Source organism: Phocoena sinus, chromosome 9, assembly GCF_008692025.1.
Source record: "Phocoena sinus isolate mPhoSin1 chromosome 9, mPhoSin1.pri, whole genome shotgun sequence".
Classification (NCBI taxonomy): Eukaryota; Metazoa; Chordata; class Mammalia; order Artiodactyla; family Phocoenidae; genus Phocoena; species Phocoena sinus.
The window spans coordinates 5,965,575-5,986,979 of NC_045771.1; the positions used below are offsets into that span (position 1 = coordinate 5,965,575).

Here is a 21,405-nt window from a genome sequence, read left to right on the forward strand (position 1 = left end):
TGGCTGCTTTGTGCCTCAGGTGGGGCCCAGAGAAAAATGGCTTGTCAGTCTGTCCTGAGTATCCAGAGACTTGGTTAGGAGGATAAATGGAACAGATGAGAGCTGCTACTTTGGCCAAGGGAGGGTCTGGGTATGTTAAGAAACCCCGTTGAAGTCTGTTGGGGTCTCCAGGGATGGGAGGGCTTCAGAACCAGAGGAACAGACATAATAGGCTAGTCAGCTTGTCCAGAAAAAAAGGCAGTCTCAAGATTTTTTAAGAATGCTTAAGGGCTTACCTGGCGGCGCAGTGGTTCAGAATCCGCCTGCCAATGCAGGGGACACGGGTTCGATCCCTGGTCCTGGGAGATCCCACATGCTGTAGAGCAACTAAGCCCGTGTGCCACAACTACTGAGCCTGCGCTCTAGAGCCTGCGAGCCACAACTACTGAAGCCCGCGTGCCTAGAGACCGTGCTCTGCGACAAGAGAAGCCACCGCAATGAGAAGCCTGCGCACCACAACGAAGAGTAGCTCCCGCTCGCCGCAACTAGAGGAAGCCTGCATGCAGCAACGAAGACCCAACGCAGTCAAAATAAATAAAGTAATTAATTGTATAAAAATTTATACTTTTAGGGGCTTCCCTGGTGGCGCAGTGGTTGAGAGTCCGCCTGCCGATGTGGGGGATGCGGGTGCGTGCCCTGGTCCAGGAAGATCCCACATGCTACGGAGCGGCTGGGCCCATGAGCCATGGCCACTGAGCCTGCGCATCTGGAGCCTGTGCTCCGCAACTGGAGAGGCCACATCGGTGAGAGGCCCGCGTACCGCGAAAAAAGAAAAAATATATATATATTTTAAAAAAGAATGCTTAAAAATCCCACAAAATACGTATTTCTACGAACACGTAAAATTAGGGCCTTATTTTGGATTTAAAACTGCCTTCCTGGTCCTCCAAACCCTGGGCTGTAGCTGGGCGTTGGAACTGGGAAAAGGGGGTCTTGGTGAGCCGGCGGCTGCTCAGGCCCACCTTCCCCCAGACAGGTGATGCTCGTCTTCACTCCCTCCCCACCTCTTGATTGGGAAAACCCTCTTCCCCACAGCCCAGACTTGTCACCTTGCTCCTGGTTTCTTTAATCACAGCGTTCCAGAACCTGAAATACTCACGCATAGGTGCCAAGTGAGACAACTTTCTCCATGCAACAGCGCCTTTTTCTTCCCTTCCCTTTGCAGCTAACTTCCACAGGGACCCCATGACACCTGCTCCCACGGGGAGCGTCCCGCTTCCTCCAGTCCTCCCGCCCGGACGCCCTCCCTGTCAGGCCCTCCCAGCTGTGCTTCCTGCCGCCTCCACCTAGCCTGGGCTCCATCTTCTGCCTTCAGTCCAAGCCTCCCTGTAACCACACGCATTGATTTCTTTCTTCCGTTCCTCCCAACTAACATCCTTTCTCCCCAGTTGAATTGTACCCATCCTACCAGACCAGCTTCACATCCTCATTTATTCCCTGAAGGCTTCTCTGGCCGCTGTAGCCCTAAGTTTTCTCTGAGCTCTCTGTTCCACACACTTTTGCCCTTTCACTCTTCCCTGATGGTTGCGTGTGAACCAGTCTTGTCTCTCCAGCTGTGTTGTAGGGCCCTCGCGGCGGGTGGGGGTGGGGTGTGGGGGCGCGGTGCATTGTGCCCCTCCTGACCCCAGCGCTCAGCCACGAGAGTGGGCTCACGGGTGCTGCCGTGGGTGCAGGGCGTGAACTCTGACGGTAATACGATGGGAGATGATAGTGTGGGGAAGGAGGCTGGTGGGGGGCTTCTTACTCAGAGACAGGAAATCCCTGGGGGAGAGGAGGGAGCAATTAGGCTCTTTGTGGATTAACCCAGAGCGCCTTCTGGGTAGGGTTGGGCCAAGCCCCTCCCCCGCTCCCAGGTGCTGGCCCCCAGCCCCACCTGGCAGGCAGCTGACTTCTTAAAAGTTCACCCAAGGAGCGGAGGAGGCGGCCACCAGGAGGACCGGGACGATGAGCGCTGAGCATGGACAGCCACAGCAGTCCGGGGGCCGGAGGGGCCGGAGCTCTGGAGACAAGAAGTCCAAAAAGCGTAGCCGGCGCAAAGAAACCTACTCAATGTATATCTACAAGGTGCTGAAGCAGGTGAGAGCGGGAGCTAGGGGCGTGTGAGGAGCGCTGGCAAAAAAGCCTGGAAAGGGCACTGCATGGAGAGCGCGGGGCGCAGTTTACTTGCGGCACTGAGGCCCCCGAGCCCCTCTGGAGGGGGTGGCACTTAATCTCGGAGGTCCCCGCAACCGCTCAGTGTCTGTCCTGACCTGTGATGTGCAGGAGACCCTTCAAACATGCTCCCACCACAGTCCAGAGGCTTACAAGGCTTCTGGACAGACCAGATTATTAAGCGGAACATTAGGTGGGACATAGTTAAAGGAAGACCACAAAAAAGTGCCGGGCTGAAGGTGACCAGGTGCCAAACATACGCTGGCACAACGAGAAGTACTAGGTACTGGTGGCTAGAGCGTGGAGCGGTGCGTGTGAACTACAGCCTTGGGGAAGCCTTCCAGACGGGCAGCACTCAGTCTTTGGGGGGGCTAAGGGGTTGGTCTACCTTATAGATAAGGAACCCCAGGTACATAAAGGCTCATTGGGGTGACTGAGTCCCATGACCTGACAGCAGCGGACGTCTGGTCCCCCTGGCTCTGGGGGGTTAGTCCCACCCTAACCCACACGTGTGCTCTGCTTCTCCCAGCGCACCTGTGAGAGGCACCTACTCCTGGGACTCTCGCCTTGGCAGGCATTTGGGGGCACTCATGTACCCAACCAGTGTGTCTAGAGGATCCCGGGCAACCTGGCCTCAAACACTGCCCTGCTCAGCAGAGCCAGGGCTGGGAGGAGGGAGGGGTGTCTGGGCTGCCTGCCCTCAGCCTCCCCAACCTCCCTGAGCCTCACCCCTTGTTAGGTGAGACCGCAGACTGGAGCCTGTCTCCGGTCTGAGTCCCCGGGTCTCTGGAATGCTCTCCTGGGGTGGGCCCGGCACCCATGTGGATCGGCCAAAGGGCAGCAGCAGAGAAGACGCCAGTGTCCTGAAGAAAGCGGGGGTGGGAGCGGTTATCAGTGAGCCCGGCCGCTTAGCCTAACTCTTCGGCTCAGAGCTCGTGCCGGGAGGGTTGGAGCGGGGCTGGGCTGCCGCGCGTGTCCCCCGTGCGGTGGGGTGAGCCGCTGTCCCTCCTCTACGACCCTGAGGGGGACAGGATGTGAAGACAGCACGCAGGGGTCAGGCTGAACCCACGCGGTACAGGCCCAGGTTTCCGACTGTCACGTCCGGGGCACCAGAGGCGGTGGGCAGAGCGGGGGGCCCGGGCTTAGTTCTGTGGCCACCACCGGCTTGACCTGCCTCGTCAGGCAGTCACCTACCTCTCATTCACAGAGAAGCAAAAATCCGCCTACTCACATTTTAGGACTGTTATGAGATCCCTACCATTTGTTTTACTAGAGGTCACCTAGTTCAAAAACTTCTGTGACAGAAGAGGAAACAGGCCCAGAGGAAAGTGTCGTATTTAAGGTCGTACGGTGACTCACTGGACAGCCACAGAAGCCAGGTCTCCTCACCCCTAGTCTGGTGCTGAGATTGTGTCCTATGAGTGTCCTCTCTGGAAGATAATTTGGTCACGATTTACCACGTTACGTGCACAAGCCCTGTAGGAACGTCTAGGAATAACCTTCATTGTGCTCACACAGCTGTTCAAAGACATTTATTATAATACAATGTAATAGCAGAACACAACCCCTCAGTGTCCATTAAGAGAGGAATGTATAATATAAACTATGATTCGTCCATACTGTGGAACACTCTGCAAATGCAGTAAATGAAAAAAAGAGACGTAGCATTGCTTATCTCTTGCAGTTGGGAGAAATTTTTTTTTTTAGCTTGAATATAGTAGTAAAAAAATAAATCCCTATCTCCATGTCTCTCGGCCTCTGGAAAGAGGCTGGTAAGGGGGCCTTGCAGTCCCCAGCTTGGGGCTGGGGCTTGGGGCAGAGTCCCCGTGTTAACTGACTGGTCCTGCCGCTTCTCCAGGTGCACCCCGACATCGGCATTTCCTCCAAGGCCATGAACATCATGAATTCCTTCGTGAACGATGTGTTTGAGCGGCTGGCCGGCGAGGCCGCCCGGCTGGCCCAGTACTCGGGCCGAACCACGCTGACGTCCCGGGAAATCCAGACAGCTGTGCGTCTGCTGCTTCCAGGGGAGCTGGCCAAGCACGCTGTGTCTGAGGGCACCAAGGCCGTCACCAAGTACACCAGCTCCAAGTGACCTGGGGCCCAACCTTAATAAAGGGTGAACTGCTCCCTCGTACTGTGGTGATTTGAAAAAGGGATAGGTGAAGGCAAGGTGTGCTGGGGGGCAAGGGTGTCGTCACTTCTTTGGCTCCCAAGGTGGAAGAACACTTATTCAGACCTTTAAAAACTGCTTTCTGGGGGCTTCCCTGGTGGCGCAGTGGTTGAGAGTCCGCCTGCCGATGCAGGGGACACGGGTTCGTGCCCCGGTCCGGGAGGATCCCACGTGCCGCGGAGCGCCTGGGTCCGTGAGCCATGGCCGCTGAACCTGCGCGTCCGGAGCCTGTGCTCCTCAACGGGAGAGGCCACAACAGTGAGAGGCCCGCGTACCGCAAAAAAAAAAAAAACAAAAAACTGCATTCTGGGTGGGCCCCGTGAGGGACATGTGAGTGCACATGTAAATGTACAACGTTCTCATTCTTAGTGAGATGAAGTGCAACTTGGTCTGGATTAGAATCCTGGGTCTACTGCTAGCTGTTTCCATCATGCCCTCTCTGGGCCTGAAATTCCATGCGTGTTACTCTCGCAGGCCATGGTTTTGTGATGCCGTTTCCGGCACACCATAATTTTTGTCCTGTGCCGGGCACAGGGGCTACACAGGTCTATTCTTCAAGACACAAAAATGAAAGGCCCAAACCAGCTTCTAAATAGCCGATTGGGATCTCTAAGATGTTTTTTATTTCCCCCTAATGCTTTCTTCCCCTTAACTTCAGAACAAATTGGTGGGAATGTTTTTGAGGCTCCTAACTTTTCTTTCCCACTTTTATTTTGAAAAATCTCAAATCCATAGAAAAAAATTGCAGAAATGTACAATGAGCACATGTATGACCTGCACCTGGATTCACCACTTAACACGTGGCCACATTTGCCTTTTCCTTCTCCTTCAGCCTCTGAGGCACTGGGGTGAAGGGGTGGGGTTTAGCGAACAGTCCAAAATCCCTTACCTTCCCTTTGTAATTTCAGCTTCTTGTACTGAAAAGGCTCACTGTAATGACGGCTGAAGTGTGGCCCTACATACTTCACACGTGTTTCTTCCTATGTCAAGCCTACCGTGGAGATGCCGAGAGATGAGAACAAGTTATCCACACTTTGGTCCCACGGCCAGAAAGGGGCAGGCTCGGGAGACGTGGCCCAGGAACCTCGGCTCTTCCCCACTCCCGCTGTGTTTCACACCTTGCCACTCAAGGTGTGATTCAGAGGCCAGCGGCATCTGTGACGCCGGGGACCTTGTTAGAAATGCAGGATCTTGGCCCCAGCTCGGAGTGCAGAATCGGACCCTGCATTTCGACAAGATCCTCGGGTAACTAATCTGCAGGTGCATTACGCCTGAGAATTCCTCTCGGGCTGCTCTTTGCTGCTGCCTCTCTCCTCCCACTGTCCTTTGCCCCATGCCTTATATATAAGTGACATATGACTTACGACTTATTCATAAGTCCCTACTGGACACTGAGCTAAAAGCTCACCCCAGCCGACCAGGGCCAGGCTGCTGCTGTGTTTCGTATTTTCCAAAGAGCCTTCTCATGAGCCTGGAGCAGTGATGGGGAAACCCACAGAGGGCTCAAAATGAGCCCCAAACACCACTGAGTCCCACCCACTACTCCCAATGTCATTCTTTACGAGGGTATAGCTTACTCGAACCAAGTGAACTACCGTCAGAGCCCAGGGAAACAAGCGTGCTTGTGCTGTCACTTTAAGGGGGAAGAGTGGGGAATTCCTTGGCGGTCCAGTGGTCAGGACTCAGCGCTTCCACGGCAGCTGTGTGCCTGGTACAGTCACATACGAGAGAGAGTAAGGAGACTCGATCTGCAGGAAGGAATACAGGGTCTCCAGCTGAGACGTACAGTTGGAGTAACGCCTTTAGGACTGCTATCCACCTAGAGCCTCCCAGTTTACAGGGTGACCTCAAATGGAGCCCATTCTTTCATTTGATGCTCACAAGGGAGGTAGCCACAGCTGACCCACCCTCTGCCCTGGTCAAGGCTTGCTAACAGGGAGCCGGTGTCCCCAAGCATGCTGCCTCCATGACATCCTCTAAGTGTCCCCTGGTCTTGTACCTGCAGCCCCCTCCCCTCGCAACCTTAGAACTTTGGGACAATGGGACAGAACCCTTAAAACTGGGCTATTCTGGCTCTGCAGGGTAGAGTCCGGGTGGAACCACAGTTCTTTGGATTCCAGGACCAGCTCACAAAGGGCAGTGTGAAGAGGGAGCACCACAACTGAAGGGTGAGTGAAGTGATGGGAGAGAGCAAAGAGCAAAGTGCGTCCCTGGCTCTCAGGCTGGGGTTACTGGGTGGGGGGAGAAGGCCTGGTGGGGAGAGGGACCCCTGTGTGGGCCAGTCCCGCCTGGGCCCCAGACGTTCACACAGCGACCCTGCCCTCCCCTGCCTGTGGTCAGGCTTCCCTTGGACTATTAATTCCAGAACCAGGGCTCTGCTCTGGGGAAGGGACCCTTCTCTACACTCATCCTTCACCCCCGCTTCCCGCCCACCACCCTAGACCGCTGCAGCATCCCTGGGCTGCACCTTCACCTGGAGGTCACCAGCTGCGGACTCCGACGGGCCACTTCCTTAGCAGGAGCCCTAAGGGCCGTGCCCATTCTCCATTCTCCATCCTCCTGGCTTAGCCATCAGGAGACTCCCTTCCCCAGGGACCCCAGTCCCTCACTTTCTCTAAGCCTCAGGGGGTGCTCACCGTAGCTCCTCTCACTCCCCCTGAGGGCCCCTCACTTCACTGAACTCCACCTCAGGACTGTGAGTAACCTTAACGTCACACCTTCTGGAGCCTCGACTTCACAGTCCTCAAAAGCCTCTGTGGAGCCCACCTCCCCTACCAGCCGGCCCCCCTCCTCTGGGGCTCAGAGCATCCCTTGCTGGCTACCTCCTCTCCAGAGCTTACCAGTGCCTCTGGGACTCCTCCCACCTCATCTTGCAAGAGCTGTTGGGCCAAAAGCAGCCCATGCTGGAACCCATGCCCCACCGGGAGCGGCAGTCCTTCCAGTACAGGCTCTCCTCGCTCTACCTGTACTACCTGGGGCTGCTGCGCTGGTTCGACACCCTCTATGACCAGATGGTGCAGCCGCAGAAGCGGCGGCTGCTGCGACGGCTGCTGGACGGCATGGCGGGCCGCGTGCTGGAGCTCAAAGACGACCTGGTTCGCGTGGACCTGTGCGAGACCCACTGCCTGGACCAAGCGCTGCAGGACTTAAAGCTCACCCCGGTGGGCCGGCTGCGGCGAGAACCATGCCCGCGCCAGCTGGGGAAGGGGACATGGGGGGAGGGCTAGCCTGGACCTCCCACTCCTTGTGGAAGCAAGCCACATCCCAGCCAGCTGGGGGTGGGGGTGACCTGGACCTCCTGCGGATACCCCTGGCATTGGGACATCTGCAAGGGAAGGAGGGCAGGGCAGATCAGAGGATGGGGTTTGGGAAGTGCATGTAGGTAGTTGGGGGGTAGCCGGAGGGTCAGGCTGGAGGCTCTGCCTGGCTGGGAGGACCCATGAGCTCAACTGCAGGGAACTGGTGAAGAGAGTCCCCCAGAGGCTTGTTCCTCAAAGCGTGGTCGGTGGGCCAGCAGAACCAGCATCGCCTAGGAGCTTGTTAGAAATGCAGAACCTCTGGCTGCACCCCGGACCCACTACAGTGTTCTGCACCTGCGTTTTCACAAGACCCTCAGGTGATGTGTGCGTACCAGCACGTTCCAGAGCACAGAGCTTCTGCACCGGCCTCCAGTCCGCCCCAGGGTCATGGTTCACTGGTCCACGTCCAAGGCAGTCCCCAAGTTTCCCCAACTAGCTGCCTCAGACTCAGCTGTGGACCTGAAAGAACAAACGTTCTCCAGGCCCTGCCGTTCTGCTGTGGTCAGGGCCTAGGAGCCTGCATTTTAAGGATTCCCAGTTGATGCAGATGCAACGCCAGGATTGGGACCATTGCCCATTACCTACCATGATCCTACAGAATTCAACTCTGGCCACATGGTGGGGGTGAGGGAAGAGAGGGATGACTTGGGGGGATCTTTCCCACCCCAGAGCTCTAGGATGGAAGAAAAGAGCCCCAGTGTCTGTGTGTACAGCTGAAAATGGTAAGGGATTGGCCAGATGGTCTGGATTTTTATTCTCATCTCCCTCTCCCCTGTTGCCCCAAAGGCAGACCTGGAGGTTCCAATTCCCAAATACTTCCGGCTGGAGCGGTCCAGCGTCCTGAGGGAGTGAGAGCATATGCTGGCAGAGCTCCTGTCCAGACGAGAGCCAGTGTTCGCCAAGGAGGTAAGTCAGGGAGACGCCCTCAGGAACAGAGCTGCCACCCTTCAGGACACAGAGGCCCTGCCCTGCACTTTGCCCACCTCTGGGTGCTCTCTGGGTAATCCCTGGCCTCCTCATGGCTGCTCTTATGCTCCTTGTAACATTCCAACACCAAGGTAGAGGGACAGGACTTGTGCACCTAGATGCTCTGGGAAAACCTTAACCCCTTTTGGGGGCTGGTCTCCCAGCTGCCCGCCTGGATGCAAGCCCTCCCTCATTTCCTCCTCCTTTGCCCCTGCTCTGGCCAGAGCTTTCCAATATTACCCCAGACGGAGGCCATAATCCTACTGCAAAGGGCCGAGCGGGCCAGGCAAGGCAGGCTTCGAGCCACCTTCATGTGAGAGATTCGGAAAAAGGAGGAGGGAGATTGAAAGATTCGGGAGGAAGGGCGGCCCAGGTTCAGTCAGGACAAAACCCTCCCCACACCCAGGAGGAAGGTCAGGGTAGAGTCGCCTCCTCCAGGAAGCCTGCCTGGCTCAGCAATTGATGACAGAAATGTAGGTGCTTGGATTCTGTTGCCCCATGACTAGATATTAAGCTAGAGACCTTCATCAGTCAATAAACATGTATATTATTTGTTTATTATTTATTCTACATCTTATCCCCAAAAGGACTTAAAGTGGAATACCATAAAAGCCCCCAAAACAGACCATTAAAATTAGGGGAGAAAGGGAATTCCCTGGCAGTCCGGTGGTGAGGACTCCATGCTCTCACTGCCAAAGGCCCAGGCTCGATCCCTGGTCAGGGAACTAAAATTCCACAAGCTGCACCGCAGCCAAAAAAATTACATAATAATACAAAAATAAAAATAAAAAAATTAGGGGAGAAAGATCCATAATCCAGCAGCAGAACAGAGTAGACGATCATTCCAAAAACTTTTAAGACTGTTAAAAATGAGTCACTAAAATCTGTCCTGAGCCTCCTGAGGTAAAAGGCAACATGATGAACGAAATCGAGAACGGATGAGGCCCCGGTGTCTCTGGGGTCTGTGCCACCTGGGGTCACCCTTTACGTTAATCACACCCCATCCCACCTGACTACAGAAAACCCAGCTCTGTCTCTAGATTTCTCCGTGCCTTCTTACTGTCCTGGCGGGCGTGACTCTCCTATGTCACCTGGCAGCCCTGCTGTCTGCCCTGGCACGGGGGTGCGGCCCCTCTAGCATCCCCCCAAGGGTGCTGTTAAGCCGGCTCGCTCTGGGCCGTAGTGGTTACCAGCTTGACGAGATTGGAGGCCGCCTAGAAAACTCCAGGGCAGAAAGGGCCCAGGACTGCTGACCTAGGGCTGCTGGATCTTTCTCTCTTAAATCAATCTCCTCTCCCATCTTCTCTCTCAAGTCCCAGTGCCTCAGAAGCGTCTGTTTCCTAGTCCAATACAGGAAACTTAGAACTCTTTCCCCCCAAAATGCAAAAGCAAACCAACCAACTAACAAGCAACAGCCCTGAGAACAGACATCCTCTCCAAATGAGGTAGATTTTTAGGTTATAAATCAGTATGCAGAGAACCCCAGCCTGAGTCCCCTGCATCTGGGTGACTGTACCCAGGTCCGGCTGCCCCACGGATGAGCAGGGGGTCCTCGCCCTCAGGAAGCGCGGAAGCAAGGCTTTGGAGAAGGAAGGTCAGCCCCAAAGCCAGAGCTTCCCTTCCTCCTGAGAGCCAAAGCAAGTCTCTTGTCCCTTTTGTAAGGATATGGAAACACTGCGTTCCAGGCCCCGGGTTCCCCACTACACTCATCAGAGGCCCTTAGTTATCGGGGGCCTTTCCCGTGCTGGTCACAGGAACAGGAGGACGAAGTGGGACGGGGGCCTGGACGCAGAGCCTGCTCACCGAGGTGCTGTCTCAGTGACACTACCGGGGCGACGCCATGGCCCCCTCTGCCCAGCACCCACCCTTCACCCCACGGCACTGAGGTGTCCACGGGTCCGAGAGTGGCCGGCAGCCTGGGAGAGAAGCATTGGGTGAGGGGTCAGGAAACCTGGCCCTGGTCTCGGCTCTGCACCGAACGGCCCTTGGACTTGGGAGAGGCCATGTCCCGGCACTGGCCTCAGTTTCGTTGTGTCCAAGATGTAGGGGAGCTGCACAGTTCCTACAGCGCCCACGTCTATGCGCCTGGGTGGAATCAAGCATTTCTTCCAAATGCTGGGGGGATTCTGAGAAGTGAGATCAAGGAGGGCTTCTCGGCGAAGGTGGTACTTGAACTCTGATTTGTGCTTCAAAAGATACAGCAGGTTAGAAGGTGGAGATGAGGAGGGAATTCCGGGGCATGGGTGCTGAGGGGGCACAGCCTTGGAGCTGGACATCTTGGGTGCAGATGGGCCCCACCCCGCTCTGGACTATCCCTGCTCAGGGGGGCAGTCACCAGTGAGCTGTCCTCTGGAGGTGCCCTCCCCAGAGCTCTGCCCCTCACATCTCTGCAGAAATGCAGTATGGGGAGTGTCTGGGCCCATGTATCCCTGCAGGTGTGGAAAGGTTACCAGCAGAGGAAACGCACTCAGCAGGACCGGTGGACGGAGATGGAGTTCATCGGTACGGTGAGTGCCCCCCGCCGGCCCTGTACGGGCCCTCCCTGCCCACACCCCCCTCCACTCGGGACTGGGGTGGGCATGAGTGGAGGTGGGCCAGGCTGGGGCCAGTGTCCCTGGTTGAGGGATCCTTCAGGGTTTGGTTGAGGGAGAACCACGAAGCCACCGCCAGGCCACATCCGTTTCTGCCCCTCCCTCTCTAGAGCCCTTTGGAAAGAACTCACACGTGCGGCGGCATGAGGGATAGTAGCGCAGAGCATCTGGACCCCCGCTCCATGCCCCCAGATGGCAGGAGAGGCTGCAGTGAGTGGGTCCCGCAGAGGGAGGCGGCCGCAAAGCCAGTGGGAGCCCCGCCGAGGCTCCTGCAGCCTCTGGGAGAAGCGCGGGAGGCTGAGTTGGGCTGAGGACACACCCCTTTCACACCGGAGTGGGCCACTTGCTCTGGGGGCCCCGGACTTGCTTCTCCTCTGCTCTGCAGGCAGGATGGCTAAGTCTGAACAAGGTGCCGGGAGCGTGAATGCGCATGCCGGGGAGTGTGGGCGGTAGGGGTGTGCGTGTCCAGGCAGGGTGGACAGACCCTGCTCCCTGAACCTCGTCTGTCCTCTGCTCTGTGATGGTCTGCCCCCAGCTAGTCTCTGCTGACTTAGGAGAGCAAGGCCATGATAGGGGTGAGAGGCCTGATCCCTGAGAGGGGGCTTGGCCATGCGCAGAGCCTGCAGAAGCCCGGCGGATGAAGGCTGACGGGGAGGGCCATGGGCTAGGGGGGGCAGAGGAATCGGAGACAAGGGCTGGGATGGCTACTCCAAGGAGGGCGGACGGCGGCTTAGAAGGAGGGAGGTGCCCGGGTGGCAGCTGCGTGGGAGTGGAGGTCCGAGCTCATTGGGGGGCCGGAGAGCTAGACCCCCAGGAGGCCAGAGCAGGCAGAGGGAGGCCGGGCTTGGGTCTTGGTGGGGCGAGGGCAGGGGGCCATGGCACGGCGGTGGGTGAGGAATGAGCCCGGCCGCCCGGGCCGTCAACAGTGTGAGCTCAGCGTTTTCAGTAATTGTCTCTGTGCAGAGTGATATTTAAAATACATTTGGGAGCCAATGAGGCGGGAAAGTGGCTGCAAGAGCGGCTGCCGGGCGGTGGGGGGGGGGGGGGATGCGGGGCGGGGGCCGGAGGTTCACAGGGGAGGGTGTGCTGGGGGGAGCGGGCAGGGGGGTCGGCCCGGATGCATCTAGCAAACTCATTATCAGAGTAATTTACGCAGACGAGTTTCAGGCTCCAAACACAATTTCTCCTGCTGCAGGCATGCTCGCTGTTCCGTGTGGGTGTGTACGCGAGGCCTCGCCTGTGCGGGGCTGTGTGCCGGGGGCCGGGCCTCCCCACTCCCACCCCTGAGCCCCTCTGGCTCCCCGTCCACGTCCCCAGCTCCCCTCATCCAGCCAGGTGGAGCAGTCGGGCGTCATGTCCCAGGCCAGCCTCGGGGGGGATGTCCAGAGACTCCTCCAGACGGAGAAGGAGTTCCAGTCGGCCGTGGTGAAGACCCACGATGCCCTCAGGGGGCCCGACATGAAAGAGAAAATGAAGGGGCAAATCCGACAGTGGTTTATCGAGTGCCATCAGCCTCAGCTGACCCCACCCTAAACCCTTCTTTCCCTCCTCATCCCAGTGTTGAACCCCACTTCTGTTTTGTCCTTTGGTCCAGATTGGATTCTCTTCACCATCCCCCCCCCCACGCCCCGACACGCTGCTGACACACTTGGTTTAAACCTGGGGCCCCCAGCCTACAGGAACAGCGCCACACGTGACTTCCCATTCCCTAGATGGCAGAGAAAATGCCAGAATAAGATGGGAAAAGCATCCAGGGACACCCCCCTGACTAGTCTCACCTCTCTATTCTGTAACTATCCACTCCTTCCCTCTCTCCCTCTATCTCCCTGGTCCTTCATCTTTCTCCATTCTTCCCTCTATCCATCTATCCATCCATCCACCCACCCTTTCTGCCACCCATCTATCTAACCATTCATCAATCCATTTATCCTTCTGTTCCTCCACCCATCCGTCCACCCATCCATCCATCCATCCATCTGTCCATCCATCCATCCAACCATCCATCCATCCATCCATCCATCCATCCATCCATCCAACTATCCACCCATCCATCCATCTGTCTCTCTAACCATTTTATGTTCATTTAGTGCCCTTACTGGCCGATTCCCTGATTATCCAGATGAGTCTTTAGGTGGATCCTACCTGATCTTTGCAGACAAGACTCCAGAACAGGTACCGTGGAGCTGGGGATAGAAGACTTTCTATGGTAGGTGGAATCTGAGGTTACAGAGAGTTCTGGGCGTAAGCTGAGGGTGGCAGGGGGTGAGGCCACCCTCAGTAGAGGCAGACATGGTGGAGGAGATGTACGTAGCCAGTGTGATTGCACAGGGAGGAGGGGATACCCAGAAGAAGCTGGAGAAGGCTTCTTAGCCAGCGAGAGGAAACATGTCTGGTGAGAGCACCGTGGCTCCAGGCCCCCGTGGGCTGGGAGAGCAGCAGCTCTGAGCAGAGCACTCCCTCAGTTGCACCCCTTTCTTCCTGGACCCCAGTCAAGTGTCTGGACTCTCAGTGCCTGGATCCCACCAGTGACACTGGGCCTTTGGAGTCCTGGGTCCACCCCTAGCTCAGGCCCTTGGTTCTCTTGCTCCTATCAAATCCCTGTGGTCTTCTCTGAAACATCTTCCCTTGTTTGTCACAGTTGAAAATGGAACTGGAGGTGCAGGTCCAGGAGAGCAAAAAAAAGGATGAAAAGAAAAGTAAGGAGAAAAAAGAGAAAAAGAAGAAGAAAAGGAAGGGAGAAATGACCAGGAAGGGGGTAAGGCACTGCCTGGACTCATGGACCAAGTGGGCAAGGACAGAAGCTCAGAGAATTCCCAGGGGAAGGCTGGTCCTGGGAGAATCAGGGCCAGAGTTTGTGATGCGTAGAGGTGAGGGGGTCAAAGCCAAAGGATGGGGGACTTCCCTGGCAGTCCAGTGGTTAAGACTTCACCTTCCAATTCAGGGGTGTGGGGTCGATCCCTGGTCGGGGAGCTAAGATCCCACATGCCTCGGGGCCAAAAAACCCAAAACATAAAACAAACCCAATAAAGACTTTACAGATGGTCCACATCAAAAGAAATCTTTAGGGCTTCCCTGGTGGCGCAGTGGTTAAGAATCCGCCTGCCAATGCAGGGGACACGGGTTCGACCCCTGGTCTGGGAAGATCCCACATGTGGCGGAGCAACTAAGCCCGTGCGCCACAACTACTGAGCCTGCGCTCTAGAACTCGCGAGCCACAACTACTGAGCCCATGAGCCGCATCTACTGAAGCCCACATGCTCTAGAGCCTGTGCTCCACAACGAGAGAAGCCACCGCAATGAGAGGCCCGCGCACCGCAAACGAAGAGCAGCCCCCGCTCGCCGCAACTAGAGAAAGCCCGCGCGGCAATGAAGACCCAACACAGCCAAAAATCATAAACAAAAATAAATAAATTAAAAAAAAAAAGAAAACTTAAAAAAAAAAAGCCGAAGGATGTTCCTGTTCTAGGAAGCAGATACGCTGCTGAGAGTACTGCCCTCCAAATCCATCCCTGTGATTAATGCCGGACATGAGGAGTACACGGGTGAGAGAGGAGGGGCTGGGGAAGAGTGACCAGGCCTGTGGGGTCTTGGGGTGACCTTGGTCCTGGGGACAGTGGACCTGTGCCACGTATCGTGAGGTGGCAGTGTCAGAGTGTGGGTGTGGAGGCCGAGGGGAGAAGGCCAAAGGGGAGAGGGGTGTGAGGTGTGATTCCCTGGGTCGGGGGCATTGTGTGTTTGGGTCTGAATCCTGCGGCCACAGGCCTTGGGATCAGGCCGTGGTCCGTGGTCTGGGTGGAAGCGTCAGGCAGCTCGGTGAGGAGGGGTGGACCAGCGCGTGTGTGCGCACGTGTGAGATTATTTGTGCATGTGTGTGTGGGTGTGTGTGTGCACCTGGAACCCTGACACTCCGTTGCACTCCACCCTCTCCACGGTCAGATCTGTGGAAGAACTGGTTTGATAGCCTACATCCCAATCAGAGTTTTGACTCTGAGATCCTCCAGGTGGAGAAGAGGAGGGAAGTGGAGCAAGAGGTCCGGATACAGGTGAGCGTCCCTGCGGGCCTCCAGCTGCTCCAGGCTCCGTCCCGCTGTGCTCAAACACCGCCAGAAGCCTCCCGCCCGCCACCCGCTGCAGCACGCCCTACGCATTGCCTGCCCTGCGCAGTCCGGGCTCCGTCTGGTCCATCTCGGTCCCCGTCCTCCTCTGCCTCTCCTTGGTCACCCTTTCTCCCTGGGGTGTGGATGCAACTGAAAGCTGACCGATTCCATCTTGGGGGCTCCTCCCCACACTGATGCCAGCTGAGAGCAAGGCTCAGGCGTGAGGTGTGAATCAGAGTTGGGGTGCAGGGGCTGAGGGTTCCAAAAGAACGACCCCCCTGCCCCGCTGCCTTCACTGGGCTTGTCTGGCTCTTCCCTGAGGTGCCCCTCCACCCCGACTCAGTCCTCACCCTCCTACCTGTCCTCCCCAACCCCTGGTCGCCCCATCACACCCCCTGCTGTCCCCCCAGGTAAATGAGCTGATGCGTCAGGAGCTGAAGAGCCTGCGGCTGGCCGCGGTCAGGGAGGAGGGGGGAACTTCGAAGCCTCCGAAGGCAAGATGAGGGGCCAAGGCTGGCACAAGGAAGGGCACACGCCAGGGAGGCAAGGAACAGAAGACAACTGCCTGTGTGTTTGCTTTCAACCAGAAAAAGATGGGCAAGAAACCTGAGAAGAGGAAGAAAGAAAAAGATCTGACCCCAGACAGGTAGCAGACCCTGCACTTCACCAGGGGTGGGGGAGCGAGCCCTGGCCCAGGACAGATCTGACTTCCGGTCCTGGTTCTGTTGCTGTGTGACCTGGGGAAAGTCACTTAACCTCTCTGATCCCCTGTCCTCATTAGCCGCATACCTACCCTACCAAACTCACGGGATAGCTGTGAGGATAAAGTAGAAGCACAAAAAAGTGCTTTGAAAGTGATGACGCAGAACTTACCAGAGGTCACTTTCTACTCACTTCTCTGGTGATGCAAGCCCACTGGCGCTGGCTGCTTTAATGGCCATCCCTCCCAGGAGCATGTACATCTTAGATGTGGTTTCTAGGAAGAGGGCCCTGTGTCACCCACACTGGGTTTTTAGAGGGAGGGTCTCAGAGGGCTCTGGTCCTTCTCCACCCCGCTCAACCCCCAGAGCACCCAGCTGGGGCAAACTGCCTTCTGGGCCAGTGGGCCGGTGTCGGGCCTTTGGAGATGGCTGACGACAGGACTTTGGACAGGAGGGCTCCCTACCCCCTCTCCTCATGCCTACAGCACCGCCCCAACTCATCTCTGTGTCCCTTTCCCTTTTCCTCGGGGCCCCCGCTGCGCCACCCTCTGCCAGGTCTGTGGACTCCCTGTTTGAAGAGCTCATCATCTTTGGCCTTCTAAAGAAGTGCGAGACACTGGCTTTGAAAGACTATGTTGGTGAGAGCCCTCCGCAGCGCCTGCTCCCGAGGTTAAGGAATGGTGCCCCTGGCCACGGCCTTCCCTGCAGCCGACTGCCACCTCCCCAGTGACCCTTCTCCTCGTGTGCCCTGCCCCAGTGGGTGCCACTCACCAGCGGGCCACCTGTCCCCCAGGTGACTGCCTCTGTCTTGGATCGACTCTGAATTTGGCAAACAAGCTGCCTATGCCTTCCCTGTTTGACATACGACAGAACGTGGCCTTGTATGGGGTTCTGCGGCTTGGTGAAAGGCGAGAGCCAGTGCCGGGCAGGTGGCTCTCGGGGAGCCTGGGTGCAGGGTAGGGTGGCCGAGGCAAGCGTGTCCAGCCTGGGCTTCCTAATCCCAGTGCCATGAACTCATGTTGGACACCGCCCCCCCCCACCCACCGCCTTCCCCGGGCCCCGCTGGAGGTCACACCCCGACTGGGCTGTCCTGGAAGTCATGTGGGCCCTCGACCTGTAGAGGAGCCACATTTCCAGCCCCTCGCTCAATCCCAAGTGACGTCCCATAGTCTGTCCCATTCCCCAAAGACCAGCCCCCCACCCCCTATAAACACCAGAGGCCGGATCTTTCTGAAGTTGTTTGTCACGTGCCCTTTAATTCCATCCCTTCAAAATCCAGGAGTGGAAACAGATGGTATAGGAAGCAGAAGGGCCATTGGGAGGAGGTGGAGGGCTTTCTCCTGACACCGCGTGTAGCGTAGCTCTTTGGAATCATGGTTGCTACACCGTTGGACTTCCTCCAGGGCGCCTCCCACAGAGCACATGCCTGGGGCGTTGCCCAGACCCTAGGCGAAAGCAGTGCCACCAGGACCCGAACCTCGTCCTGCCCAGCCTGGGGCCTTTGGCCTCACCTGACACGACGTCTCCACCCCTGACCCCCTGCCGGCCCCCTGCCGGCCCCTGTTTCCTCTCTCAGGCTCCCCAGACATACACTCCATGGACCCCCTCATCCGCTCCATCCTCCTGGTGGGCCCCTCGGGCATGGGGAAGAAGACGCTGGTCAAGGCCGTGTGCACGGAAACCGGCGCCAACCTTTTCGACCTGTCACCTGGCAACCTGCAGGGCAAACGTCCCGGCAAGACCGGGGTGCAGACGTGGGTGCATATCGTCGTTAAGGTCTGGGTCCCCGACGGCATTTCCAGTTCTCAGACTGTGACAACAGAGCAGGGTGGGCTCAGGAGGTCACCCAGCTGCCCGGCTGGTGTAGTTTCAGGAGCTGCTGAGGTCTCCCTACCAATCCCTGCTGGGGGCTTGTGGATTCCTGAAGCCCCAGGGATGGGAGAGGTGAGGGGCAGTGGGGAGAAGAGTAGTTTCTTCTCATGGCAGAGGTGAGGCTGCACACGTAGCCCCCTGAGCCCGGAGAGGGCAGGGACTCTGCTGTGATGATAGGATGGGTATACAAGGGGCTGAGAGGTGGGGTTCGCAGGATGTGGGAAGCGAGGCTGGAGCTCCGAGGTCTGCCATTGCCTGAGGCTGGCCCTGACCCTGGGTTGGACCAGATGGGGAGGTGACCCTTCCCCAGGGACAGCTAATGTCAGTTTTCTGTTCTCTGGCCTGTCCGGGTGGCTCGGTACCTACAGCCCTCTGGATGGGGAATGCAGAGAAGAATTTCTATAAGCGAGTCCCAAAAAAAGACAAGGAGGTGAGTGAGGGAGCCTGGGCAGAGCCCGTGGGCAGGACAGGCGAGCGTGGGCTTGTTCACATCACTCCAAACCTCGCCCGTTGTGAGGCCTTGGACAAGTCGCCTGTCCTCCTCCTGCCTCGTTTCCTTATCCTTAAAGCAGGACTGACAGCCCCTCCCGTCTGCCCCCCAGGGTCCATGTGAGGCGAAGCGTGGGCGTGTCCTGTGAATTAGAAGCCCCTATAATGTCACTGTGTCCCCACCCACCTCCCCTCCTTCCCCAGAGCAGATGGACCCCAAGCGAATGAAGAAGGATCTCACCAAGGCCTGTGACTGCCGAATCCTGGAGACCGCGCGAAGCTGATCGGGACCACTGACCGGCCGCAGGCGGCTGTGCCGCACCTACGAGCGGATCCTCCTGCCGCGGCCCGATTATGCTCCTCGCTTTGGTGAGGCCCTGGGACTCGGGGACAGGCCAGAGAAGGGGTCGAGGGGCCGCCCCTGCAAAGCTCCCCGCTTCTTCCCATCCCCACTGCTCTGAGGCCTCACCTCCACAGCGAGGTGTTCTGGAAGTGTCACTGGATAAGCAACCCAGCGGTCTGGGTCCTGGCCCGGCTCTGTAGACACGGGCAGGCCACTTTAGTCTTTGGAGTCTCACTTTCCCAGGTTACGAGGGGAGGCTGACCCTTACCTTCCTGGGAGGAGAGGCGCGGTTGGACGTAGGGCCGCCCTCCAGAAGCACAAACTCTTTCCAGATACAGACAGAAGTGCCCACTGCCTCTCCCTGCCCCGTGTCCTCCCCCCACGCCCACAGTGCTCTGGAAGCATATGATAGAGGCCCAGGGCGTCCAGGTGACCCAGAGCCTGGACATCAGTGCCCTGGCCAAGGTGTCTGACGGCTACACACCTGGCTGCATTCTCCAAGCCATCCAAGCAGTGCTGATGGAACGGTGGCTCCTGCAATTGTCCAAGCGGCCCCTGGTGGCCTCAGATATCCTGCGGCACCTGGCGAAGCTGGACCCGGTGTACAGGGAGGAGGAGGAGTCCCTGGAGGTGGGGCTTTGGGTGGGGATGGGGTGAGGGGAGGGGTAGGTGGGGAGGAGGGCTGAGGGCCGGCACCGGTTAGGGAGTCGGTCCTCTGAAGCCCCAGGCCCACAGCCCACTTTGGAGCCCCCCCTCTGCTCCCCGTGGAGCTCAGCTGGGAAGGGAAGAAGAATCAAGAAAAGGACAGGTGGGCAGGGCTGTCTCACCTGGTTTCCTCGACTTGGGGGGAGGGGGGAGTCCGAGAGCGGCACCTGCGTATTGGGAGCCCTTGGTTGGTTCCTGCACCAGCAGCTACTCACGTCCCCACCTCTGAATCCCTTCTCACCCCCAGGGATGGCCGTGGAAGCACAGGAGAGAGGGCTGCAGGGCAGGGGAGGGGGGCTCGCCCCTGACAGTGGCTGGCACGCTGGCCTAGAGTATTTGGTGAAGAGGAAGGGAAACCACGACTCTAGCAGGACTCAAGGACCCCAGAGGAGAGCTGAGGACGCAGATCCGTGTAAAGGGAAGGGCAGGGCCAGGGAGCAGAGCCGAGGGTCAGAGCCAGTGCACCTACCATTCCTCCTCTGCCTCCAAACCAGGACCAGTACTTCAAGACCCCGCTGGGCGAGAAGAGGATGAAACTCATCAATGACCAAGACGCCGCAGAGGAAGCCAAGCTGGTAAAGGAGGAGAAGAAAAGGAAGTGATGCTGAGGCCAGGGTGCCTGAGATTAGCACCCTGGTGGGATGGGACCCATTAGCACCCTGTGGGACCCCACAGGCGAAGGGGCCAGGGACAGAGGGATAAACGGCCAGACGGCACGGGCACCTGCTCTCCTTGCCCGTCTCTGTGCTTCCCGTCCCTGGCTCTGTGCCCCTGCCCGCGCCCAGCCTCTGTCTCGCACCCCCGCTCTCCCGACCTCCCGTCCAGACCCCACCTGGGTCTTCACCTCCTGTCATTCTCCTGTCCTGTCTCCCCAGCTCTCTTCCTCCTCGAGGTATTTCAGGGAGAAAAACAAGAAAAGAAAGACAAAGGGAATGAGGAGAGAGGGGAGAGAGAAGGTCTATAGTAAGTATGGAAAAAGAAAAAAGCCAGAGTCTGGGCGCCAGTGGACCCTGGTTCTAGCCCCACTTGGCGCGGGCCTCCTGTGGTCTTGCATGGTACTTTCCTGTCTCTGGGCCTCAGTTTCCCTGCCTGCGGAGCGAGGAGAGGTTGGATCCGCTAATCTACTAGGTCCCTTCTACTCTAGGGTTTGGTTATTTCTACAAGAGCATCTGGGAAGTCGGGGAGGTGAGGGCTCTTGGGCAGCTGTTGGGTGGGGTGAGGTGGGGAGAGAAGGTTCTAGGGAAAAAGGCTGTAGGGAAAAGCAGGCGTTTGTGGCCACAGCAAGGGCTGCGGGTAGATCCAGTGCCTTCTATGCGAATGCTCCACCGCTTTCCTCTGGACACCACCCCTCCCCCCCCACCTGCCCAAGCTCTGCACTGCTTGCTCTGACCCGCGGGGGACTGCAGGAGTCACAGCCTCCTGCCCCTGGAGGAAGTCCACCCGCGGGCTCCCCTTGTTGTGGGAGCTGGAGTCGGGGAACTCAGGGAGCAGGGGACAACCATGCCACGGAGGGCTGGGAGCCCCAGGGTTCTCTCTGAAGAAGCCAGGTAAGGAGTGTGTGAATAGAGGTCAAAGCGTGTTCTACGTGTCATGAGAGCCAGGTGAGGGGAGACCGCTGGGTTGGTGCAAGGAGGCCCTGTGCTGGGCAGTGGTCCCCAGGGGCTGGGTTTTGAATGTCCTTTCTCCCCTTTCCCCTTTTCACCTCCCCAGGTGGAAGTAGTCTCATCATCCATCCTAAGGCGTGCGAACGGGCAGAGCCACTTCCTCCTCACTCTCCAGGTAGCGATGCCATGGGAGACCCTGGGGTCACCCAGGGACAGGGGGGTCAGCACCGAGGTGGGCTGCCTGTAGGCCAAGCCCTCTTTCCCCTGCACAGAAGCCCGACTTCCAGAGAACCCCTGGAGGGGATTCCTCACAGAGTAGGGTGTTCTCTGCTGTTGGTCCCTGCTGTCCCCCTCCCTTGCATTTGGAAGTGGGAA

At 57.8% G+C, this 21,405-nt stretch overlaps 2 protein-coding genes across 2 annotated transcripts; both read left to right on the forward strand.

Moving 5' to 3' along the window:
* The first annotated feature begins 1,841 nt into the window (after positions 1–1,841).
* On the forward strand, positions 1,842–4,285 carry LOC116759460 (late histone H2B.L4). The gene is made up of 2 exons (XM_032643259.1): positions 1,842–2,115; positions 4,049–4,285. The coding sequence occupies exons 1-2, from the start codon at positions 1,984–1,986 to the stop codon at positions 4,283–4,285; spliced, it is 369 nt and encodes a 122-aa protein (XP_032499150.1). The 5' UTR covers positions 1,842–1,983.
* A 1,080-nt stretch (positions 4,286–5,365) lies between these two features.
* On the forward strand, positions 5,366–20,028 carry IQCA1L (IQ motif containing with AAA domain 1 like). The gene is given in 22 exon segments (XM_032643767.1): positions 5,366–5,400; positions 5,495–5,608; positions 7,167–7,524; positions 8,449–8,568; positions 8,853–9,041; positions 11,064–11,135; positions 12,537–12,730; positions 13,307–13,391; positions 13,858–13,974; positions 14,686–14,761; positions 15,156–15,262; positions 15,727–15,810; positions 15,904–15,962; positions 16,573–16,655; positions 16,811–16,918; positions 17,594–17,818; positions 18,258–18,319; positions 18,588–18,627; positions 18,630–18,687; positions 18,689–18,747; positions 19,113–19,351; positions 19,921–20,028. Coding segments are annotated over 22 exon segments (2,592 nt in total).
* Positions 20,029–21,405: the final 1,377 nt, after the last annotated feature.